The following is a 27,455-nucleotide window of genomic DNA, read 5'->3' on the forward strand; positions in this document are numbered from 1 at the left end:
ACGGTGTGGAGATGGTCACATGAGTGGGAGCCTAACAGTGAAGGAGAGGCAGAAGCGACGGCCTGACAGCTCATGACAACAGCTAGTTTCCGTGCTGAATGAGAACATGCAACAACTAGTGGGAATGTAACAATATAAACTGAAAGGTGATAAAACATATGCTGTCGTTTCTCATTTATTTTAAAGAATAAAACACTTTGGCTTAAGAATAGTTTCTGAGCAAGAATATAGGGACTTATTTTCACGCTTTATTTTTTTCATCTGAGGATATGGTTCAAGACAGGTTTCAAAAGAAGTTCTTTAAAAAGAGATACAACTTGATGAAGTAAAAAATGTCAGAAGGTTCTTCATGCCAAGCGTATTACGGAGGATGGGAAGGAAACCGAAGCAGCTTGGAAATGTATCACAATATGAGGAAAAAGGAGAAGTTTGAAGTACTTAAAAAAAACAGAACTCTTTTAAATTTTTAAATAATTAAAGGATACTAAATAATCTCTGCCTTTAAAGTCTAACCCTTCTGAAATTCATGGCAGGAGAAGCACTAAACTCGAATTAAGGAAATTGTGTATATATGTTCATATACATCCATCGCACATACTCCTGGCTTTGCAAAGAGTACATACATATAGATATCCCGAAATTTAAAAATGGGATTTAAAAATTAGTTTCTTCTCTATACTCTTCTATTCAAATGTTTTATAAATGAGCATTAAGATGAAATATCTATTATCACACAATAAACTTATTTTCAAATAAGTTGATTACATCTTGAAATTCATAATTATATAGCTTTTTGTTGTTTTATTTTGTTTTAAAGCAGAATTTTCAAAATATATTATTACTCGCACTAAGTACTTCACCTTATATATGTTCAATAAATTAAGATTGAATAAATATTCGTAACTCTTTGTCACTAAAAAATTGTTGACACTTTAAAAAAAATGCAGTGGTCCAAAAAAATCTCCACATTACTTAGTACTTTCTGTTTTTATCATAGGTAGTTTAGAATAACATAATAGATAATTAATATTCTATTAGGCAAGAATGCATAAATCTTTCTAACATAGAAACACTATTTCATTATAAATACAATAGTATGTGTCCATCCGGCACATTTGTGAATATCCCAAAAAAACAGTCAAAGATTAGGCTTTTGAAATAATGGTAACAGCATGGAAACAGTAAAAATAAAACAAACAAACAAATAAACACACTACTATACCAAAGTACACTCTTGGAGAAATTCATGATTTTTATAAAAGGGCTTTCCAAAATGTACCGTTTCTATCAGTACACAGAAGAAGGTGGGTATGAGACGACTTTTTATTTTTAATACTGAGATTCAACATGAAAACTAATCATCATGAATTCATGATCTGAACTAAGTTGAAAGCGAACTTATCATGAAAAAGAATTAAACTTCCAGGCTACACACACATAGAAAGAGCCCCAGACACACATAGAAAGAGCCCCAGGAGTCCCTGGGGTGGTTCATCTTTACCAAAAAGCAACAAAACCCACTATGATAGCTACTAGCCATGTGTGGTTATTTACACTTAAATAAACTAAAATTAAAGGAAATTAAGAGTTCAGTTCCTCAGCCACACTGGTCACATTTCAAGTGCTCAACAGTTAAACATGGCAAGTGGCTACCATAGTGAACAAAGCAGAAAACAGATACAGAAGATTTCTACCACTGTAGAGAGTTCTGTTGGACAACGCTGGTCTAGAGTGTTTTGTTTTCTACGGACTTTTCTGCCTTCTCCCTGTCAGTACACTTTTTCAGCCAATCACTCTGCCGCCATCAGTTCTCTTGTCTTTCAAGTTTTGTTCTTCTACAAGCAGAAAATCACACCTATAGAAATATGTTTCAAGTAAGTGAGAACTGAGGTGGAGTCTCTAAAGTTCTTCCGCATACAAAATACATTAGTTTTAGATTATGTACCTTGAGGCCCACATTTTGGCCACAGAGAGGCCCTATTTGTTCCTTGTGACCCTTACTCGTTTCCAACAACTTAGTCTGTCTGATTACTGACCTGCAGACACAACATGACGATGCCACTGGATGTTATCATGGTGTGCAAACAACACCAGTAATTAATTAGAAACATACAAAACATAAAATACAGGAGAAAGTCTAATTACATAAACTGCTTTTCCTTTCAGAACAAAAACCCATGTAATAATCTGGTTATGCAATGGAGACATATTTTCGATTGCATTACAATTTCACAATTACATTAAACACATCCTAACACTGCATAAATGTTGCATGTTATGCAAAACTCTACAAAAAGGCTATGATCACAAAAAAGAGGTGAATAATTAATGTAGCTATCTAAACATAAATGTACCTTAAATGGGATTCCAATATCCTATCCATTCGTTTGTAAAAGGGTCTGGATGTAAAGTAGCCACTCCAGTAATGATCATCCCGGTCGGCATAAGTGAAAAAATCTCCACTTAGAACTGGGAACGTTGATTGGCTATTCTTTCCAATGGTTACATCTTCTTTATCCAGTGCATCAAAATAATCCGATAAAGTCCCAAACTGTATCTAATTTTAAAAAAGTGACACTTAAATTATTCATCTCTAGCTTAAAATTACCTCTAGCACTGAAAGGAAAAGTTAATAATAAATATTTAAGATGCGCTTCCAAGTTAAGATGAAAATCTAGCTCAGATTTTACAAAACTCAAAAGCAGGAGGAAAAATACACAGTAACTGTTTCACTTGCATCGGGGCCCAAATTAAACTAAAATAAAACTTATACACCTAAGGGGTTGGAAGAACTACTTAGATATACAAATCTGTGGATCTGAAAACTCCTTACAAATCTCCAGAATTTCAAACTGTGCAAGGGTCAGGGAATAGAATAATTCAGAGATGAATAAAAGATGGGAGGAAGCAGCAAAAATAAAATATTTACATAACAGTTTGGTTAACCATTAAAGTATTTTTCCTATGTCATATGCACATACACTCCCCTGGCCTCCCTGTCCCCCTAGGTTGAGCTCTCATAAGGGAGACTTCAAGAACAGCAGGTCATTAAAAAAATGGACTTTTTCTACCAGCAGGTAACATTGAATAGAAGTAAAACACAAAGAGTGACAAGAACTGCAAGGTTGACTGCTCAAACGAAAAAGTCTTTTGACTAATGATTTAAATTACCAGAACATAAATCCATTTTTATGAGCCCAAGCTATTCCATAAATCAAAGGAAAAAAGAAGTATTATAGCAGACCATGTAAACAGATATTAAAAGGCAGTGTTTTTAGAGATAAACAGAGAATTTAACAGGGAATGCATTTCTCTGAATAACGGTAAGATGGCTATTTTTGTTTTTTCTACCACACACACACACACACACACAAAGATACTAAAAGCTATTTTGATTCAGTGGCAGAAAAATAATTAAGAGTAGTTAAAAACAGTGAGTAGCACTCTAGAAGAGTGGTTAAGAACAGCACAGAACTTGGATCCGGACAGCTGGGTATGAACTCCGTCTCTACCACTTACGTGGTTTTGAGCATATTGATATATTGTCTCTGTGTTACAGCTAATAGAGTTCTAAGTAAAATGCTTAGAAACACAACTGGGAAATAATGGCATAAGTTTTAGCTATCATTTTTCTATTGCAAAGGCAAAATTTCAGCTGGAAACACAATATTAGTAAGACAAATATAAGTTATCATCATGTACCTGTGACACAATAAATTTTATAACAGCAAAATAGATGATTATTTCTAAATCCTTATGTTTACATCACAGAAAAGTAATTTTCAACAATATTACCCAGTCTTATCTTGGCTTCACCAAATACAATGTGTCCTGGGCAAGTTAATCTATTTGTGCCTCAGTTTCCTCATCTATAATGGGAATAATTTTAGTACCCCCCAGAAGCTATTCATAGAATTAAATAAGTTAACTAAAGTGAAGCACTTTAAAAAGTTAATAGCAGGGGTGCCTTGATGGCTCAGTCAGGTAAGCATCTCACTCTTGATTTCAGTTCAGTTCGTGATCTTGGGGTCATAAGATCAAGCCCTGCACTGGGCTCTGTGTTGGGCATGGAGTCCACTTAAGATTCTCTCTCCCTGGGGCACCTGGGTGGCACAGCGGTTAAGCGTCTGCCTTCGGCTCAGGGCGTGATCCCGGCGTTCTGGGATCGAGCCCCACATCAGGCTCCTCCGCTATGAGCCTGCTTCTTCCTCTCCCACTCCCCCTGCTTGTGTTCCCTCTCTCGCTGGCTGTCTCTATCTCTGTCAAATGAATAAATAAAATCTTAAAAAAAAAAAAAAAAAATTCTCTCTCCCTCTTCCCATTCCTCCCCACCCCATGTGCGCTCTCTGTCTAAAAAAAAAAAAAAGTTAATAGGAAATAGTAAGTACTCAAAAATTAAGTTATTTATTACTCACTTAACACATTCTAAGAAGCAGAATGTAAGTGTGTGTATTTAACCATGAGGGTCACCAATACAAAGAAATACAGCATTAACTTGAGGCCCAGTAGGTACAGATAAGCTCAGGGAAATATACTGATAAAAGTATCAAAATATTCAACAATCTAAATTTCTGAGCCTCACTTTCTCATCTATATAAAAAGGGATTTCTGTGATGTGAGATAACAAAATCCTCTTCAGTTTCAGATTTTAGGAAACTGCGGCATGCTACAGAGCTAATATTAACAACAAAGTATACCTTTTTAAAATATTTTAATTATTTTTTGGTATTAGCCAAGGTGAAAATATTTCCTTCAAGGCAATTTCCCAGGGCAAAGTTTATGTAACTGATCTCACAAACTTAATTCAATCTCATAGGACTGACATACAATCCTGTATCTATGCTAGAGTAGCTTCCAAAGAAATTATTTAAGAGTAAATTTTTTGACAGTCTCTTGGTAGCTCAAATAAAGTACATATTCCAAATAATCAAAAAAAAGGTAAATGTTTCTTACTTTAAAAGGCAACAAATTATATGTTTCACATAACCTTAATCTTAAACATAATCAAACTTCTCTATCAGAACAACATATGAGAAAAAGTACCTAAATTGTTAAATAAGTGATGACCAATAGCAAACTGACTGTCTCGGCTGGTACAGTGTCATTTAGCCATCTAAATTCAATTGCTTACTTTTGTTTTTCCTTTCATTAAAAGAAAATAATAATAAACTGAACCATATGGCTTGGACAAAATAACTTCAAACATTCTACAGAGAATGGATGTAACTAGATAAACAACAGAGAGGGGAAAAAAAGCTTTTGTTTGAAGATATCTAAAGGCAATCCAAGCAGCCAACACTTGAGTGACAAAAATTCCAGAAAGAAAGGAAATGCATGAAGGTTACTAGGTACAAGGTTAGAATGCAAATGTCAACTGTATTTTTATACATGGAATATACCATGTTCATGGATGGCCTAATATTTGTAAAGAAGTTTATTATACTCAAATTGATCTATAGGTTCATTGCAATCCCAATCAAAATTCCAACTATTTCTTTTTTTTTTTTTTTTTGGTAGGAATTTAAAAGTTGATCCTAAGCCTATACAGAACTATAAAGAAAACCAATGCAATCTTGAGAAGGAAAACAAAATTAGAAGACTTAAGCTATTAGACATTAAGATCTATTCTAAAACTATAGTAATTAAGACAGTATGAGATTAATCAAAGAGACAAAATTGAATAGAGTCTATATAAGATCCACACAAATAGTTTTACTCATAATTAATGACAAAGATGACGCTGCAGTAAGTGGGCAAACTGGTCTTTTCAATAAATGGTGGTAGATATCCATATGGGCAAATATGTAACTTGATCCCTATCTGAATACAATTCACACAAAAAAATCAATTCCAAATAGATTACAGACCTAAATATTGAAGGTAAAACAATAAAGCTTCTGGATGACAGCTTCATGAGAAGTGTATTTTCACAACTATGGGGTAGAAACAAAAATCTCTTAAGCAGAATACGACAGCACTAACCATAAAGGAAAATACTGTTATATTAGATTTAATTAAAATGAAGAATTTCCATTTATCAAAAGATAGCATTAAGAAAGAAATTAAGAAACAGGCTTACATAGTGGGAGACAATATTTGCATAACTTTTATCTGAAGAAAGACTCAAACCAAAATATATAAAAGAGCTATAAATGGCACAAAAAGACAGACAACCCAATTTAAGGAAAAGTCATCAAAAGATTTAAATAGTCTCTTCACAATAGAGGATAACCTAAAAGGCAATAAACTTATGAAAAGAGGTTCAACTCATTAACTACCAGGGAAATATAGAATAAAACCATCACATCGATAATAAAAATATAAAGACAAAAAAAAATCCTAACAATAAAAAATTTGAGTAAGGAAGTACAGCAACTGAAATTGTCATACAATGCAATGACTAGTGCATTTATTTTGGGATACCGTTTGGCAATATCTACTGAAGTTGAACATGTGCATATGACCAAAATCTCCATCCCATTTTATACCCACATAAATTCACATACATGTATATAAAACCATGCACAAAATATTCAAAATGGCTTTATCTGTAATAGATAAAAACTGGAAATAACCCAAGTGTCCATCAATAATACAATGGACAAATTGTGGCATATTTATCAAATGGATACTGAAGATAATATACAGCATTAAAAATGAATATACTGTGGGGCACCAGGGTGGCTCAGCTGGTTAAGCATCCAACTCTTGATTTTGGCTCAGGTCATGATCTCGGGGTCGTGAGACTGAGCTGCACGTTCGGCTCTGCACTCAGCGCGCAGTTGGCTTGAGAGTCTCTCTTTCCTCTCCCTCTGCCCCTCCCCCCGCTCGCACTTCCCCCCCAAAATAAATAAATAAAATCTTTAAAAAAATGAATATACTGCTACATGCAACAACACAGATGAATCTTGCAAATATAACTTGGAGCAAGGAAAGCCAGACACAAAGTAACACATACTGAAGATTCCCCTCTTATATCATTTCCAAAGAAACGACACTAATCATGATGACAGAAGGGAAAATAAGGTTACTTTTGTGAGATTTGGCAATGCTCTGAAGGACTCTTTTGGGATGCCAAAAATGTTCTGTCTTAAACTGGACAGCAGTTACATGAGGTTTTTTAACTCAAAAAATTCTCTGTACATTTAACGGTTTGTGCACATCTCCTATGTAAGTGATACTTCAATTATTAAAGTTACTTTAAAAATTGCCCTACCGGGCAAAGAAGGAAATAGGAGACCAACGAGAATGAAAACACAATGGTCCAAAAACTATGGGATACTGCAAAGGCAGTCCTAAGGGGGAAATACATAGCCATCCAAGCCTCACTCAAAAGAATAGAAAAATCTAAAATGCAGTTTTTATATTCTCACCTCAAGAAGCTGGAACAGCAACAGAGGGACAGGCCTAATCCACTCACGAGGAAGCAGTTGACCAAAATTAAAGCTGAAATCAATCAAGCAGAAACCAGAAGTACAGTAGAGCAGATCAACAGGACTAGAAGCTGGTTCTTGGAGAGAATCAATAAAATTGACAGACCACTGGCAAGACTTATCCAAAAGAAAAGAGAAAGGACCCAGATTATTAAAATTATGAATGAAAAAGGAGAGGTCACGACGAACACCATTGAAATTGGAAGGATTATTAGAAATTTTTATCAACAGCTATATGCCAATAAACTAAGCAATCTGGAAGAGATGGAATCCTTCCTGGAAACCTATAAACTACCAAGATTGAAAAAGGAAGAAATTGATTTCTTAAACAGGCCAATTAATTATGAAGAAATTGAGTCAGTGATAAACAACCTTCCAAATAACAAAACTCCAGGCCCGGACGGTTTTCCTGGGGAATTCTACCAAACATTCAAAGAAGAAATAATACCTATTCTCCTAAAGCTATTTCAAAAAATAGAAACAGAAGGAAAGCTACCAAACTCATTCTATGAGGCCAATATTACCTTGATCCCCAAACCAGGCAAAGACCCCATCAAAAAGGAGAATTACAGACCGATTTCCCTAATGAATATGGACGCCAAAATCCTCAACAAGATACTTGCTAATAGAATCCAACAGTTCATTAAAAGGATTATCCACCACGATCAAGTGGGATTCATACCTGGGATGCAAGCGTGGTTCAATATTCGCAAATCAATCAGCGTGATACATCATATCAACAAGAAAAGACTCAAGAACCATATGATCCTCTCAATCGATGCCGAAAAAGCATTTGACAAAATACAGCATCCTTTCCTGATTAAAACCCTTCAGAGTGTAGGAATAGAAGGTACATTTCTCAATCTCATAAAAGCCATCTATGAAAAGCCTACTGCAAATATTATTCTCAATGGGGAAAAGCTGGAAGCCTTTCCCTTAAGATCAGGAACACGACAAGGATGCCCACTCTCGCCACTATTATTCAACATAGTACTAGAAGTCCTTGCAACAGCAATCAGACGACAAAAAGGGATCAAAGGTATTCAAATTGGCAAAGAAGAAGTCAAAATGTCTCTCTTTGCAGATGACATGATACTCTATATGGAAAACCCAAAAGAAGCCACTCCCAAACTATTAGAAGTTATAGAGCAATTCAGTAACGTGGCGGGATACAAAATCAATGCTCAGAAATCAGTTGCATTTCTATACACGAATAACGAGACCGAAGAAAGAGAAATTAGGGAATCCATCCCATTTACAATAGCACCAAAAACCATACGTTACCTTGGAATTAACTTAACCAGAGACGTAAAGGACCTATATTCTAGAAACTATAAATCACTCTTGAAAGACATTGAGGAAGACATAAAAAGATGGAAAGATATTCCATGCTCATGGATTGGAAGAATTAACATAGTTAAAATGTCCATGCTACCCAGAGCAATCTACACTTTCAATGCTATCCCGATCAAAATACCAAGGACATTTTTCAAAGAACTGGAACAAACAGTCCTTAAATTTGTATGGAAACAGAAAAGGCCCCGAATCTCCAAGGAACTGTTGAAAAGGAAAAACAAAGCTGGGGGCATCACAATGCCGGATTTCGAGCTGTACTACAAAGCTGTGATCACAAAGACAGCATGGTACTGGCACAAAAACAGACACATAGACCAATGGAACAGAATAGAGAGCCCAGAAATGGACCCTCGGCTCTTTGGGCAACTAATATTTGATAAAGCAGGAAAAAACATCCGGTGGGAAAAAGACAGTCTCTTCAATAAATGGTGCTGGGAAAATTGGACAGCTACATGCAAAAGAATGAAACTTGACCACTATCTCACACCATACACAAAAATAAACTCCAAATGGATGAAAGACCTCGATGTGAGACAGGAATCCATCAAAATTCTAGAGGAGAACATAGGCAGCAACCTCTACGACATCGGCCAAAGCAACCTTTTTCATGACACATCCCCAAAGGCAAGAGAAACAAAAGATAAAATGAATTTATGGGACTTCATCAAGATTAAAAGTTTCTGCACAGCCAAGGAAACAGTCAGAAAAACTAAGAGGCAGCCCACGGAATGGGAGAAGATATTTGCAAATGACACTACAGATAAAGGACTGGTATCCAAGATCTACAAAGAACTTCTCAAACTCAATACACGAGAAACAAATAAACAAATCAAAAAATGGGCAGAAGATATGAACAGACACTTTTCCAATGAAGACATACAAATGGCTAACAGACACATGAAAAAATGTTCAAAATCATTAGCCATCAAGGAAATTCAAATCAAAACCACACTGAGATACCACCTTACGCCAGTTAGAATGGCAAAAATAGACAAGGCAAGAAACAACAATTGTTGGAGAGGATGTGGAGAAAGGGGATCCCTCCTACATTGTTGGTGGGAATGCAAGTTGGTACAGCCACTCTGGAAAACAGTGTGGAGGTCCCTTAAAAAGTTAAAAATTGAGCTACCCTATGATCCAGCCATTGCACTACTGGGTATTTACCCCAAAAATACAGACGTAGTGAAGAGAAGGGCCACATGCACCCCAATGTTCATAGCAGCAATGTCCACAATACCTAAATCGTGGAAGGAGCCGAGACGCCCTTCAACAGATGACTGGATTAAGAAGTTGTGGTCCATATATACAATGGCGTATTACTCAGCTATCAGAAAGAATGAGTTCTCAACATTTGCTACAACATGGACGGCACTGGAGGAGATAATGCTAAGTGAAATAAGTCAAGCAGAGAAAGACAACTATCATATGATTTCTCTCATCTACGGAATATAAGAACTAGGATGATCGGTAGGGGAAGAAAGGGATAAAGAAAGGGGGGGTAATCAGAAGGGGGAATGAAACATGAGAGACTATGGACTATGAGAAACAAACTGAGGGCCTCACAGGGGAGGGGGGTGGGGGAATGGGATAGACTGGTGATGGGTAGTAAGGAGGGCACGTATTGCATGGTGCACTGGGTGTTATACACAACTAATCAATCATCGAGCCTTACATCGGAAACCGGGGATGTACTGTACGGTGACTAACATAATATAATAAAAAATCATTAAAAAAAATGAAATAAAATAAACACAGACCTGATGCGCTGAGTTCATAATCTGGTAGAAATTCAGTTGTTTAAGTATCCTGAATACACTTGGCATTCTATTTAAGTTTATTTATCTATTTGATAGTATTTATATTTACTTAATAAACTTGAATTCTCCCTACATAAAATGTGGCCTATTATCAGCTTTCTAATTTCCTAAACAGTAACATTGCTTCCTTTCCATAGTATTTCCACAGATATTCTACTGTCTCATAGGTTAGCATGTGAAAATAATAAACACGTTGGGTAATTTTCTCACAAAGGGTCTAATATGACTCTTCTTTGAATCCTGACTCAAGAAACATCTGCCAAAAAAAAAAAAAAATGCCTGTATGTGATCAGGAAAATTTGAATCTACCCAGATATATGATGATACTGAATTATTGTTAATTTTTTAGATGTAATAATGGCATTATGACTGCACTTTTAAACAGAGCCCTTATCGTTTAGATACATACTGAAATGGTTACAGAACCACATAACTACTATTTCCTCCAAAGTAATCCTGGGAGAGGGTGAGAGAGGACACTGAGGACTGTCCTTGAGTTGATCAATGTGGTAGCTGAGCTGTGGATATGGAGAGGCGGGGGTCAGGGGAAGGGTACTTAAGTTGTTCTCAAAACTTTAGGGTATGTTAGAAATTTTCTAAAAGGGGGGTAAAAAAGAGGAAGAACTACACGCAAATGATTAATTTTGGAAGTTTTCTCAACTAAGAAAAATGTTAATGTATTCTCTGGACACAAGACATTCATTGCAAAATTCATGACATGTTCATCTGCATCTGCCAGTCACACGACTGAATCACAAGGGTGCAACCGTCAGAGAGAAACAAACTTTCGATGCTGGTACAAAAACAGGACATCACTGAAAAATGAAAATCACAACTTAGTAGGTGCATGTTTACAGCTATCTAAAAGTAACGTCTCTTTAATGGGAGGAAAGGGACAGCTTCAGAAATGCAACTATAGTACTAGATATTTTTCCTCTTTAAGAACTATACTCTTCCAAAAGGACTACACATTCTAGGAAATATTGGGATGTGGGACAAAGGAACTAAGGCCCCGTATTGTAGCCTCATTTAATAATGAAGGCTCAACTTCAAATACAGTATCATAATTAAATATTTTCAAATTACCTTGACATTATACTCAGGATGAGAATTCATATAATCAAAAAGCAGCTGGTAATTCTTAAACTGATGATCCCATTCTGTGCGTTCACAGTAGCGAAAATCATCTCCTAGTGGGGCCAGGACAACTGTAGTACGGAAGAGCTTTGACTTCTTTCGGTACTGATCTAAAAGCATCTCAGCCCTACAAAAGAAAAAGAGAAAATAATAATAGTATTAAGAAAAGGACAAGGGGGATCTCATTAAAAAGTGTATTATGTTAAAAGAAATTGTTGTATAGTTTACCTGTATTCTAGGTTAGTATGATTTATAAGGAAGATTTTTTAAAAACTACTATAGTGGGGCGCCTGGGTGGCACAGCGGTTAAGCGCCTGCCTTCGGCTCAGGGCGTGATCCCGGCGTTCTGGGATCGAGCCCCACATCAGGCTCCTCTGCTATGAGCCTGCTTCTTCCTCTCCCACTCCCCCTGCTTGTGTTCCCTCTCTCGCTGGCTGTCTCTATCTCTGTCAAATAAATAAATAAAATCTTTAAAAAAATAAAAAAAATAAATAAAAATAAAAAACTACTATAGTAATTTTCATCATCCATTTACAACATTCATAAATTCTGGGGCGCCTGGGTGGCATAGTTGGTTGAGCATCCAGACTCTTGGTTTCAGCTCCAGTCATGGTCTCAGGGTCATGAGATCAAGCCCTGCATTGGGTCCTGTGCTCAACGCAGTCTGCTTGGGACTCTCACTCCCTCTCCCTCTGCCTCTCCCTCTGCTCTCTCTCTCTCAAATGGATAACTATATCTTAAAAAAGTATATTCATAAATTCTTACAAGAGAGAAAAATCCAGTTTTCCAGCGGATTATCCTTAGAGAAATAAAGTCACAAACCAACTTTGACATATAGTTACTGGGAACATCAACGGCCTCCTGAAGCCCCGCCACAGACACTGGATCCCAGACTGCCCGTGTTTTAAAACAATTGAGTCCAACAAGACAAAAAGGATTTCTCATCTATATAAACTTTGAAGTTGTCTTTGACTTAAGATCCCTTTCTCTAATTTGATCTAAACTTGCCTGATTAAACATAAAAAAAGTAATAGTTTGAATGAAACCAATTATAGAACCTGATTTTCTCTTCAAAAGGAATAAAAACAACTCACTTAACACCTGCCGTCAATAAACTGGATATCTGTCAGTGTCCTTCTCAGTACTGATCAACGGATAAAGCTTTGGAGTTGAATTAGCTTTTTTGGTTTCTACTTCCCTCAGATCTAACCCGCGACTCCAAAGGTCAGCTAAATACTAAATGTGCTGATGTGCTTTTATATTTCATATTCTAATATTCTGCAGAAAACCTCTGGGGTTGAACTGCTGAATGCTGAACTGGGGCACCATTTGAGGACGTCTAGGAATACAAACTATTTTAAGAGGAATGGCTTACAAAAATGAAATTAAATAAGCAGATGAACTCAGAGTAATTCTCTATGTTTGCAATGCCAAGCTTAAGAAATTAGTGATAAATGACTAATGTGCTTTTTACCCAGTATTCCAATTTTCATTTCAAGGATTATTGAGAAGTAAGTTCCAATTCACAATATAAAACTTACGAAAGAAACTCAAAGAACATAATAATGGAAAGAAGTATTTTATAGAATTAAAAACATTTAACTAAACTTAGAATCTCACGTGATCTTTTTATACCGATAGTCTCTGAAATCGCCTTGCTAATATTAAATTATTAGCAAAATTAAATAACTTGGCGAGCAAAATATAACCATAATATTTTTACAAAACATAGTTTTCTGAGATTAGCATTCAGTAGAGTACTTAATTTTTACTAATAATTTACTAATATTCCACACTTACCAAAATAATCTTAGATTACTTATAATTTAAAAACACTCATTTAATGAGATTAATAAGAGAAAAATGAAAAAGAGAAAAAAACCAAACCTATAAATCACAGATAGAAGATATACTGTGACTGAGCACCCAATCAGATCCCCTAGGCAACCAGCACAGCAGAGGATAAACGCTCCTTTAAATGAACGCCAAGGTTTACTACCAGATACTCCATATCTTGTGTGTATATACGTAAGACACGTAAGAGGAAAGAAATCACAGACATTCAACGTGACTTTTCCATTCGGCACCCGTCCTAACCCCCGAGCTCCTGCTCAGAAGGTGTCAACACCGGGAAAGCCAAGAGGCCAATCTATCCGACCTGGTAGAGAGCGGATATTTACTAATATACGGAACACGAATGCCAAATCAACTGACCAACAGCACATCTGAAGAAGGGCAGCAGCCACTTGCTGTTCACTTCTACCAGGTTAGAAATGTCAACTTCACTAGAACCAAGAAAAAACAATTCCCTAGAACATCCTGTATCATGCCACATGTAAATCACCATCATATGTAAAATGTATGAGAACAAAAACGCAACTTGATAAAGAATGGTAATTCTTTATTTGCAAAGTAGAGGAACGTACAGAACTAAACAGTACCAATTTTATCACCTGTACGTTATGGTTAAATCTCATTTTCTTTAGGGTATTAAAAATCAGGTGCCACCAAGCTGGAACGCCTGCGTTTGATCTTCATTCATCACAAAGTAAAAAGGAAGGTGATATCTGGATGTGAAGTCACCAGTAGAATTAAGATTTCAAGACTTATAAGAAGTTTTTAAAAAATCTAAGTAAGTTTTAAATAGATTCTTTTATCTCTATGTCCCCAGGTCCCTGGAAACCACTTGCAGAATCACTGGAACGGACTGAGCACAAGATATATTCCTGGGGGGCAATCTTTGAAGTGTCGATGGGACACAGCAAAAGGATTACACAAAATAGCTTTTTTCCCAATAATGCACTTTATACAGGTACTCTCAGCACCACCAAGAAAGAAAAAGAGGGGCCTCACAAGGTCTTTGGAGCACTGGGAGTCCCCAGATGAAGCATTTGGCTACCTTCAAAGAAATTCCCTATCTCTGACCCCCTGCTCTACAGAACATCTTACGCTGCCTAACTGGGTTCTTCTCCTCTGCCTAACCTAACCCCAGAAAGCACACTATTCACTCCTCCTCACTGATCTTCACTGTGCAGGAACCAATAAAATGAAACCAGGTTGATCCCTAATCTTGGATAGTTTTTCAAAACAACTATAAAAGTCAGATTTGCTAGAAAGGATCTATGGCTTCAAGAAGGCTGCCATGTTAAAATACTTTTGCATGTGCCACAGTGAGAGGCTCACAATGGAATATTTTATGGCCACAAGGACTGACAAGGCAGAGAGGCTCAATCTCACCTTCTCCACACATTGTTTTTAAGGAGCAATTTTTAAAATAAATAGACTTGATAGTGCACAGTGCAAAGATCTTACTTTAAAAGGCTTTATCACTGTGCTTTGCAACCACCTGGGGGGTGACTATGCTGGCACACTATTCTCATTTTGTTGGGCTGGAGATTTTTCGAACGCTCCTTGGGTGATTTGGGCAGCCGTGCTTGATAACTGCTGACCTGCCTCACCCTTGCCCATTTTAACCCTCCTGTGGAAGGCAGGAGGCCTAGCTTCTTCTTAGCAAGTCACATGAGTGTGGAGTTCCCTGAAACCATCAAACTTACAAATGGCAAAAAAAAAGTGCACATAATTATTGTTACACAATTAATGTACACAATAATACAATGAGTTTAAAAGTATGCCTACATTCGTGTTACCATCATGTTATTGAAAAATTTTTAAGGATAACATGTACAAGAACCTAGGCAGTGCAGGTTTTCGGAAACCAGAAATTTTAAAGTCTTAAAAATAGAGTTAATGAATGTTGTAGTTTACAAAATTTATGGCTGTCATCCTAGTTTAACTGTTTATAGTTCCCCATCTCATTCTCAAAAATCTCCTCATGTGGATAATAAATAACACAATCTATCTAAAAAAATAAAAGCCTGTATCATTTTTCTGCCAGAGGTGAGTGGGTTTATATTGCAATACAATGTTTTATTTAAAGGCATTATACACCAGTAATTTTTAAGTGAAGAAATTAAACTTTAAAAGCATGCAAATGAGAAGTATAGGTAACTTAGTATAATGAGATGCTTCCATCATGAGCATAATTTTCTTCTTAAAAATGATTCATTCCTTTTTTATTTAAGTAAATATCCTTAAGTATAAATATTCCTAATTAAAAATTGTCTGTAAGTCAAAAAAATCAGAAAGATCGAAAAAGTGTATTCATCAGAGCTGGGCAGCATCCACTATTATTGAAATTGTTATTAAAAGAACAGATAATTATACTCTTTATGTGTGCCATTTCAGTAAACGTATTTTTGCAGTTGGGTTGCTTTTCTTACCAATGTATACAATAGAGACCAGAAGTTTTATTATCAACGAAAGTATGTGAGATCAACCAAACGCAGCAGAAGGCTTTCATAATGAGGGCAAAGGAGAGGGTAATAACAGAGTGTTATAGGTTCTCCAAATATAGTGATCAACTGTTGTTCATTTTTCATTAAGTTATAACACATAAAAGGCACAGTCGAAGCTCTGACATTTTTAAGTTGCTTTAGATCTGGCTGAATAATTACCCTGAGCATGGATAATGCTGGCTACTGAACCCTTCAGCAAAGAGCAGCTGAGCTGGGGCTTTGTCCGAGATGCCGCCTTAACAAAATGCGTATTTTCATACCTCTTTTGGACATTTCCAAGATGTATTGTTTCTGGGGGGACTCCCCAGGGACAACCGAATCTGCCTCCGGGAAGCCGTTTAAAATCAAACTGGCAGCATATTTTAGGATCAGGTCCGCACGTATGAGGGATGTCATAGCTGTAGAAGGGCATCATGTGGCAAAAAATATCTGTGCCAGATTCCAGATCTAAAATAAAGAGCCAACAGACAAACCCAGATTTACAAACTGTGTTTTCCCCAAACTGTTCAAGATGGCAGTACTTTCTACATATGTAATGCAAGCTCCACCCTAAATCCACAACCCACTTAACTACTCATACACAGACTCCAGCGGCATTTAACGACCACCAGCCTCAAGGAAGAGACTCACATCTCGGTCTCTCTCTACCTCTTCCATCTAAACTGAGCAGAGACCCATCACGAACCAGTGACTGCTGGCCTGGAAAGATACAAACCCAACAGAAGCCAAGTTATCACTGGCTCACCCAAAATTATGGGCTGTGTCCATCCCTGGCTGCCAGCTCCTTGCCATATCTGTCCCCACATCAGTAACGGGACACACTGAGGAAGACCATGACACTAGATGCAGAAGAAGGGAGGGAAGAAGAGAGAATGAGAATAAAGGAGGAAAGGAAGAAGGCAGGGAGGCTTGTGAGAATGCTGGGCAAATTCCTATCTATTTCTTGCTGTGAGGAGAAGAAAGGGCCACCGGAAGAGTTCACAGAGTCTCCCCAATGTTCACCAGTAAAGAGCCACTGGCACTTTTCACCAAGAAAGCAGCACAGGACAAGTGAAAGTACTTCTCAAACCACCCCCCCCAAACAAAACAAAAAAACAACAAAAAACCCCACAACAAACAAAAAACAAAGCAAACAAAAAATATACAGAAAGCGAGCACTGGTTCCTGATGCAGAACTGTTTTTCATGAAATCCTCAACGCCAGCAAGTGTTGTTATCACTGCCCTTGAAAGGTCAGAAGCCTACCACCCAGTGATGGAGGACTTAACCAAGGGTTAAAAATGGTTACCTTTGTAGGCTCCTGCCCGTAAATACCTCTCCCCCTTTATTCAGGTGTGGATTTCTACTTTTCAGCACTGGGCTATGTACTGCTTTTATGACAAAGACAGACACAACAACAACAAAGAAAACAAAAAGCCACACACACGTTTTAAAAAATGAAAATAACGGCTTCATTAAGAACCAGAACACACAAAGAAGCTCAAATGAGTTCCAAAACATAATTTTGAAGCAACATGTTCAAATCTATCTGGTAAGTGCTAAAATATTCCAGTTCTATCTCATACTCCATTTAGTTAAAGTAATTACCAGCTCTTTTCCAAATTTTAAAGCTATTGTAATTTGTATATTTCTGTGCTGTGGGTTGCTTCCCTGAATCACAGTCGAGTGTGACATCATGGATGCTGGTCACTAATGTTTGCTATCTACACAGAGGCCCTGGGTGGCAACTTTTCTTCCCTTCTCTTGTAGATCAAAGACACACTAAATAGCCCCACTCCTTTGCTTCCCGCTGTACTATTTAGCAGCTCATTTACACATTTAGCTCATCTGCTGCCGCTGGTCTTGTCTTTTATCAAATTAAGATGGTAATTTCCTGATAGGCAGGGAAATTCTCTATATTTCTTCTAAGCATGGTATTAAGTACATAAAAGTACTTAGTAATTTCTTGCTGATTGATATTTATGGGCAATCTGAATGTAGGCAATAGTGTAAGTAGGGCCTCTTCAAATTAACAATCCTTTTTTTGTTTTAATTAATATGTTCCTTTACATTTGATCAAAGTATACAGGATATAACCCCCTACAAGATCTTGTTTCCTTTACAGGTTTTATTTTCCAGAATAAAAAATTATATAGTTAATTTCTTTCCTTATTGAAAAAACAGTAGTATGTATAAGGAAGTTACTGTCTAGATTTGCAAATGATTTTTTGAAAACACTGAAGGGGGGATCTAACTTACAAAGGAAAGCAAGTATGATGCAGTGCAGTAATTTCTGAATATTGTTTTAGCAACAAAATCCTTTTTGCAGATGAAATCTTACTGAGAACCCAGTACTGGGACAGCAGTGAATGCCAGCGGCTTAAAAGCCCGGGTTTCTTTAGTACAAAGCTGGATTCAGATCTCGCCTCTGTACCTACTACCTGTATGACTTTTGGCAAATGGCTTCACAGCTCCAAGCATCAATTTCTTCACCATTAAAAGGGAAAATAAGAGAACCAAAGTTAAAGGATAAAGACTAGTGAGAGAGCAGATATAAAGCTTACAATACAATGCATGGCCCATAATAAGAACTCAATAAAGAACAAGAAGTAATATGGTATTCTGAATTAAATGGGGGTTGGGAAAGGCAAAAACCTCTCAAGAAGCCTAAATCTTGTCTCCTCCCCACCCCCAAGCAAAGAGCTGGAGAAGTATGACCTTGGAACACCTGTGCGCCCACAGAATACAGCGTGAAAACAAGCAGTACAGGTAATAGGAGGGCTGTTCCAGGAGGATAGGATTAAGGTTTTAAAAGGCAATTCTCAGTAGATACAAAGACAGAAAGACAGAAGGAGGAAATACAGGCTGAACATGAAATAAATGAGTGGATAGAAGTTCTACCACATGTTCAACTTTGTGATAAAACACGCCCTTTTCAAAACAGAAGCAAGTGAAAGCATTATTTGCAAAAGACTAATTCCTTACATTTATTTACTTCCTTTAGGCATAAAAAAGAATCCACAATGTTCTATAGATAAATATCCTCACCACTGCTTAAGAGAATCTGAACACAAATACACCAGGAAAAAAATTGTAAGACTGTGTATCTTGAAGCAACCTAATTTTCAAGACTGACACTCTGAATAAAACCCGTAACTACAGGAGTTCATAACCCTTATGAAATAACATCTAGGTCAAGTGAGATCTTCCACTTTCATCAAACCCTACATACCCCAATTCTGTCTCCAATAAAATTCCAGCGTTTTATGCAATGCAAAATGTTTTTTAACTGCATAATGAACTCTCTGAATAAGCATGTGAGAAAATCCAGCACGTTTGAGGAGATAAGCCATTGTTGGTGAATGTCCAAAAGGATCAATGGCCCAACCAGACCGAGGTTTCACTCCTGTTGATAAAGAAAACAAGTGTTATTTTTTTAAATTGATAATGAACTGAAAAGCAGTCACAACCCATTCAGAGTGATCAGAGTTTTATGGTATTCTGGGTTTGAGGACAAAGCATCTCCCCAGCATTACCCTTTAGCACACACTCCCAGCAGGGCTCCCAGACGGAGGATGCTGCCGCTGCCATGTCCTCCCAGGCAGCGAAACGGCGATGGAGGTTCGTCAACTGGAGCTGAAGTAAAGACTCTGCCATCTTACACGTACTAGAAAGCTACTGCCACTTAATGGAGCTAGAGAAACAAATAGGACCAAGCCCCCTGCCTTCTAAGACCTCACAGTCTTGTTTTTCTTTGAGTTGGATAACCCAGCAACTGCTGCTATGTAATAAAGAAAAGTAAGCTAACTTATTTCAACCTGTACTCCTCAATCCCAATGTTAAGGAATTTTCAGGCTGCCTTTCATACCTCACAACAGCTCCAAAGCATCTTTTTATACAGTAGCAGAACTGGCCAAAATAACTGTACCATACTTCATTAAATCTTAATGAAATATAATTATAATATAAGAAAATGCTGGTACTTTCTCTCTACCCAGAAAGGATTAATGGAATTTTTCACCGCTGACTCACAGCAATTATAAGAGCCATCGAATAAAGATATAGCTCAATTTCACACAAGGTACAATGTAAAAAATAAACATAATAAATGTAAAGATCGGAATTAATGAAAGAAGACTAGTCATCCAGCATTATACAAATCTGACCTTTTATTTATTCGGGATACTCAAAAGCAAACTTGTACATACAACCTCTACAAATCTACATAAGTAGTATTATATGTGCATTTTTTTTCAAACACCTGTTTAGCATTTCCATATACCTAGACTATGAGAGGTTCTAGGATTATAAAAATGAGTTTATCTTGATCCTGACTGCACAGGATATCATGCAAATAGGTGTAACACAGAGTAACAGAAAAGAGAGGGGAGGGAAGAACTCTGTGGAACAATCCTGAAGATGAACACAGAGCTGGGAAGCCAGCAAAGGAGACTAAGGAGAGAAAGTCACAACTCTCACAGGACCAAGAATATGTGCCAAAACTCAAAGACCTGACCACATATTTTTGCATTTCACATATGTAATTCACTTCTAAAAACTGTAAAGAAATCTCTTTTTTAAAAGATTTTATTTATTTATTTATTTATTTGAGAGAGAGAGAGAGACAGGGAGTAAGAGATCACGAGCAGGGGAGGGGTAGAGGGAGAAGGAGACGCCCCACTGAGCAGGGAGCCTGATGTGGAACTCGAACAGGACCCTGAGCCGAAGGCAGCCACTTATCTGACTGAGCCACCCAGGCGCCCAAGAAATCTTGAACTCAATTTAGTATTTTTGGTTTTTTGTGGTGGTATGGTTTAACAATTCTGGAACTACTTTTTATGTATTCCAATTTTGAGCAAATTAAGACAAGGGAGCCAGGTTTTACACTGTTAAGGAACTACAAAATATGTAAATGTGGGAGAGCAGAATGTACTTTAAGACACCGACTTGAAATAGGCCTGGAACATATCCTTAGAGCGTAAGTAAAGAAACGGTCAAAGAATCATGGGAACATATTAAAATAACTCAAGAGACAGCCTGTAGGGGCTTCCATTATCCAAATCTGTGAGGGACAGGGAATCAAAATAAACAATGATAGTACTGGATTATAACCGACTGAATAAAATAAGAAGCCATGAAATCCATGAGCTCCACATAAAAAGAAAATAAAAAAGAAAGAAATAGGAAATAAAGGAAATAAAAAGGAAAGGTATTCCTTTCAGTAGAATGCCAACTAATAATTATAGAAGGAATGACAGAATTAGAAAACCATCAATGGATCCTAAAACTACAACATGCAAGTTTGATGAGGAATAGGATATTTACCTAATCTCAATGTGTCTCCCACAAATAAGTTATTAATTAAAGAAGAAAAATGCAACAGGATAGCAAAGAAACTTAACAGACACGAATTAAGCAACTGACCAAGGCTGGTATCACCAGCATTAGAACAGGGGGACATCAGGACAGGGGGACAACAGGATGCACTGAGGACAACAGAACATTACTACAGTGATATTTGAGCAAAAGAAGTAGACTGGTTTAGGTTAGGTTACGAAGGAAGGGAGGGAGGGAGGAAGGAGAAATAACCTGAAGCTAATCATGAGGAAACAGACACACTCAAAAAGACTTTCTACCACAAAGGTCTGCATTCTTCAAAAATATCAAGGTCAAAAATATCAAGGTCAAAAAATATCTGCATTCTTCAAAAATATCAAGCAACTGACCAAGGCTGGTATCACCAGCATTAGAACAGGGGGACATCAGGACAGGGGGACAACAGGATGCACCGAGGACAACAGAACATTACTACAGTGATATTTGAGCAAAAGAAGTAGACTGGTTTAGGTTAGGTTACGAAGGAAGGGAGGGAGGGAGGAAGGAGAAATAACCTGAAGCTAATCATGAGGAAACAGACACACTCAAAAAGACTTTCTACCACAAAGGTCTGCATTCTTCAAAAATATCAAGGTCAAGAAATTAAAAAGGCTGAGGAGCTAGCTGTTCCAAATTAAAGGAGATTGAAGAGATGTGATAACTAAATGCAACACATGACCATGGCTGGACACTAGACTTCGAGGAAAAAAAGCACCTTTCATTAAAAAAAAAAAAAAATGCTATTGAGACAATTTGAATATAGCCTATGAATTAGATTATAGTATTGTACCGCGGCTAACATTCTGGATTTGATAACTTTCTTTTGGTTATGTAAGAAAACATCCTTATTTCTTAGAAAATACACAATGAAGAACTGTAAGATAAAGGAAAAAGATGCCTCCAACTTACTCGCAAATGGTTCAGAAAACCATGCATATGAATCTAAGTACAGGACATATGAAAGAGCCCTTCCCAGCTGTCACGCTACTTTTTATAAGTCTGAAATTATACCAAAATTAAGTTATAAAATAATAAAGGATTGCAATGTCCCAAATAACAAGGGCAGAATTAGCTCATAAGCGAGAGTAAAAATCACCATCAAATTCTACAGTGATGTCAGATTTTAGCAGGATGTTTTCTGTATCAAACTCACTAGATCCAAGGAGCAGCAGCCGAGCTGCAGGGGACTGAAGCATCCCTGGGAGGTGACGATACAGAAAAAGAAGAACCTAAACCATATTTTTTAAAATTTTGACAGGAAAGGAGGTGAGAGCTAGGCATAGACCTAGAAAGGACCCCAGTATCCGATACGCTAGGGTTTCCTTGGCATGGAAAGTATTGTTTTAAAAGGTATAAGGGGCAAATTTGGGTAAAAATACAGCATAAAAATTGCCAATGTTTTATAAAGGGTACGTTTGCCAATAAAACCAGGAAAGATGGTCATGAAAAAGATTCTGTGCCATCAAGCAAGAATATCAAAATATATAAAAGTAAAAACTGGTAGGGAAAATGATAAGAAATGGTCATTAAAAAGAATAAATACACCACTCAATTTTTGACAAGTCTAATAGACTTAAAAATTAGAAATGAGTAATATGAATAATTAGTCAAACTGGATTATTCCAAGTACATTTAATATTAAAAGCATAAGAGAAGTCAGGGAACAGTTAAAAACAGATATTTTGGGCAAAAGACAATATTAGTAACTCAAACTTCAAAAAATTTATGATATTGTGGGCAAAAGACAATCATAATAACTCAAATTTCAGAAAGTTTATAATGATTGTATTTGTATAATAGAGGTCACAAAAGCAGAAATTAACAAAAAAACCAAAACAATTTAAAAAGCATACCATGACCTAATATAAAGTATCCAAAACATGTTCTAAATTGCTTAGGAAACAAAACAACCCAAATTTACAAAAAGCAGCCAAAGCTACAAAAAGATATTTCATATTCTCAAATGTGTTCATTATCTAAATGTAGGAGCTAAAACCATAAAATTCCTAGGTAAAAACCACAGAGTAAATCCTTGTGACCTTAGGTGAGACAATGGTTTCTTAGCTGTGACATCAAAAACACAGGTGACAAAGAAAAAACTAAACTGGACTTCATCAAAATCAAAACTTCTGTACATCAGGGGACACCTTCATGAAACTGAAAAACCACCCACAGAATGTAAAAAAGTATTTGCAAATCCTTGTCTGACAAGAAACTTGCATCAAGAATATATAAAGAACTCTTACAAGTCAACAAAAAGACGAACAACTCAACTGTAAAAATAGGCAAATAATTTGCACAGACATTTCTCCAAAGAAGATATGCAAAGAGCCAAAACACACATGAAAAAATGCTTACAATCATTAGTCTTTAGGGAAATGCAAATCAAAGCCATAATGAGGGACCATTTCACACACACTGGCACGGTGAAAATAAGAAAGACAATAACAAATGCTGTTGTACATGCAGAGGAATTAGAACTCTCATACATTGCCGGGGGAATGCAGAATAGTTCAGCCATTCTGGAAAACAATTAGGCAGCTTCTCGAGATGCTAAACACAGAGCTACCGTATGACCCAGCAATTTCGCTCCTAGGTATAAACTCAGATGAAATGAAAATTATGTCCCTACAAAAACTTACATAAGTGTGGGGAAGGGGGATGAGGTAATGGGTGATGGGCATTAAGGAGGGCACATGATGTAATGAGCACTGGGTGTTGTATGCAACTGATGAATCACTGACTTCTACCTCTGAAACTAACGATACACTGTATGTTAATTAAATTGAATTTAAATTTTGATACACTGTATGTTAATTAAATTGAATTTAAATTTTAAAAAAATTTTGTTGGGTTAAAAAAAAAAAGAAACTTACAGAAGTGTGTGTTGCAACATTAATCACAGTAGCCAAAAAGGGGAACACTCTAAATCTCTAAATGTCCATCAACTGAAAAAAGGAGAAATAAATGTGGTCTTTCCAAACAAAATAATATTATTCAGCTATAAAAAGGCATGAAGCACTGATACATGCTACAACATGAATGAACCTGAAAACATCATGCCAGGTAAAAGAAGCTAGTTACAAAGGCCATACTGTATGATTCTGTGTATGGGAAATGTCCAGAATAGTCAAATCCATCCATACAAAAAGAGGATGAGAGGGCGCCTGACTGGCTCAGTCAGTTAAATGTCCAGCTGTTGATTTCGGCTCAGGTCATGATCTCAGGGTCCTGAGATGGAGCCTCATGTCGGGCTCTGTGCTCAGTGGGGAGTCTTGCTTGGATTCCCTCTCTCTCTCTGCCCTTCCTGCCCCCTCCCCACACTCTCCTTGTCTCTAAAATAAATGAATACATCTTAAAAAAAAAAGTAGATCGGTGGTGGCATGCGCCTGGGACAGGGAAGGGTGGAGTCAGAGAGGAGTGTGACTATTTATTAATGGGTAAGAAATTTCTTTTGGGAATGTTGAAAATGTTCTAAAAATAGATGGTGGTAATGGTTGCACAACTCTGCGAATATAGTAAAAACTACTGAACTGTATACTTTAAGTGGGTAACTTTTACGATATGGGAGACAATACAATTGTAAGAAGAAAATTAATGCTGAGCAAAAGCTGTCAGATCCGAAAGAGTCAGTCCATATATATGAAGTTCTGAAATAGGCAAAAATAATCTACAGTGATAGAAATCAGAGAGCAGGTGGCTGCAGGAGAGTTGAGGAGGATGAGGGAACTTTCTGGGGTGACGAATAAGTGGCTTAATTGGATATACATATTTGCCGAAACTTCAACTCTATAGGACCAAGAATATGTGCCAAAACTCAAAGACCTGACCACATATTTTTGCGTTTCACATATGTAATTCACCTCTAAAAACTGTAAAGAAATCTCTTTTTTAAAAGATTTTATTTATTTATTTATTTGAGAGAGAGAGAGAGACAGAGAGGGAGAGATCGCGAGCAGGGGGAGGGGTAGAGGGAGAAGCAGACGCCCCACTGAGCAGGGAGCCTGATGTGGAACTCGAACACAGGGCCCTGAACCGAAGGCAGCCACTTATCCGACTGAGCCACCCAGGCACCCATATAACCTATATGTCAATAAAAGCTAAGCGTAAAGAAGAAAATTCCCCAAACTGAGGTTTATAAAGGAAATATTCTTGGTTTAGAACATAATTTAGTATTTAAGAAAAGTGGCACTGTGTAGGAGGTCCCTAAGCCTCCCACCCCCTTTAAGTGATCTGTTAAGAAAATGTACAGGACTCGGCATACAGTCATGCTCACAGCTATGACTGATTACAGTGAAAGGATACAACGCAAAATCCACGAAGGGAAAAGGCACAGGGGGCACAGTGTCCACGGGAAACCAAGCACAAGCTTCTAAGAGTCCTTTGCCTACAGAATCGCACAGGATGGGCTCAATCCCTCCATGTTGTGACAACAATCGAAACAACTGTGACAAGAGTGAAATGCTGTCAACCAAGGAAGCTCTCGACTCAGTGTTCAGGCTGTCTGTTAGGGGCTGGTCATGGAGGCACCCTCAGCCCAGCAGTACATATTAAGATCCTGGACTTCCGGAAGGAAAAGAACTCAAAACACAGAGTAGCATCCGCGATGAGCATAAATTACATTGTTTTTATACAGTTTAAACACAGAGAACCAATTCCATAGTATCTGTATGGTAACTATACGTGTTTTTTATTGAATTTATTTCTTGGCATTTCTGTTTTTTTCCTATTTAAAATTTTTTTCTGTGTTAGAGATTAACTCCTGCCACCCTCATTCATTCTTTCTTTATACTTTGGAATAATTCAAACTTAAAAGAAAAGGTATAAGAATAATATGAAGAACTGCCATACATTCCTCCAACCGGATTTACCAATTATTAACATATTCGCTTTATGTTTTTCTTTTGCCCTATCACTGGTGTGACTGTTGTTATTATTAGAATAAGTTACAGGTATCTTGCCTGTACAGAAAGGAGGTAATGCAGGAAGTCTGAAACTGCTATGTTTAGAAAGGTCTTGCTTGAAAGGTTTGCCCTTTCAAGGGCTGGTGTCTGGGGACTTGGATTTCCTAAATGCTACAAAACTGTACTCAGATATGAAATATTTGAAGGGAATTACATACCACGTTGCAGGATGCAAATATTAGATACTGCAAGGATTTCAGTGAGTCCCATGTTGTTATGAGCTGTAGTGAACACCTCATTTTATCAGTGCAGCACCCTCGTCCCCACATCTTGGGGTAATAAGATCCTTCTTTCCCACGGAGGATCGTTCACATGGTTTCAGTGGCACTGACCGTACCTTCCACCAAACCCTCTCCCCCGTGACCATTTCCAAAAAAATGACTAGGCCTTGGTGATTTCAGCCCCTATACCTCTGGCCCCAGAAACTGGCTCAGAGTTATGCACTTAATCCAAAGTGAGGCAATGAGGTAAGGTATTAAGGAAAACTTCTAGACTGACTGGACTGGGAAGATGAGAATCCTAGTTGCCCACGGCCATCCTACTCACCATGTGAAGAGAATCAGGAGAAAACTAAAGCTGTGAAAAAATAGGCAGAGACAAGCGGTGCTTGGGTGGCTCAGAAGGTTGAGCGTCCGAGTCTTGATTTCAGCTCAGGTTATGATCTCAGGGTTGTGAGATCAAGCTCCAGGTAGGGCTCCTTGCTGGGCGTGCAGACTGTTTCAGATTTTTTTCCCTCTCCCTCTGCCCCTCCCCCAGCCTCCCTCTCATAAATAAATAAATAGGCAAGCAAGCAGAGCTAAAAGAGATAGTGTCCACACAACATAATTTGAGTCCCCTGGATCCAACCTTACCTGAACCTACCATATCTCTGGAATTCTCAATGACGAAACTAATACCTTCCTTTCATTCTTCTTTTTCTTAGGCAAATAAATTAGGTTTTTGCTTCTTCTAACCAATAGTTTTAACTAATGTAATATCAAAACCCCAATGGCATACCGTTAGAAAAAAATTATTCTAAAATTAATAAGAATAGTACATA

At 37.3% G+C, this 27,455-nt stretch overlaps 1 protein-coding gene across 2 annotated transcripts in view; it reads right to left on the minus strand.

The window, feature by feature from the left end:
* Positions 1–27,455, minus strand: part of MAN2A1 (mannosidase alpha class 2A member 1) — a 172,447-nt gene that overhangs the window by 79,868 nt on the left and 65,124 nt on the right. For both annotated transcript variants that reach the window (XM_008704925.2, XM_040621982.1), the window contains exons 6-9: positions 19,309–19,482; positions 16,359–16,545; positions 11,693–11,870; positions 2,355–2,557 (exon numbers count right to left, since the gene is read on the minus strand). In XM_008704925.2, coding sequence (XP_008703147.1) covers positions 2,355–2,557; positions 11,693–11,870; positions 16,359–16,545; positions 19,309–19,482 — 742 coding nt within the window. The remainder of the gene's footprint in view (positions 1–2,354; positions 2,558–11,692; positions 11,871–16,358; positions 16,546–19,308; positions 19,483–27,455) is intronic.

The sequence above is a fragment of the Ursus maritimus genome, unplaced genomic scaffold (assembly GCF_017311325.1).
Source record: "Ursus maritimus isolate PB19 unplaced genomic scaffold, ASM1731132v1 scaffold_5, whole genome shotgun sequence".
Lineage (NCBI taxonomy): Eukaryota > Metazoa > Chordata > Mammalia > Carnivora > Ursidae > Ursus > Ursus maritimus.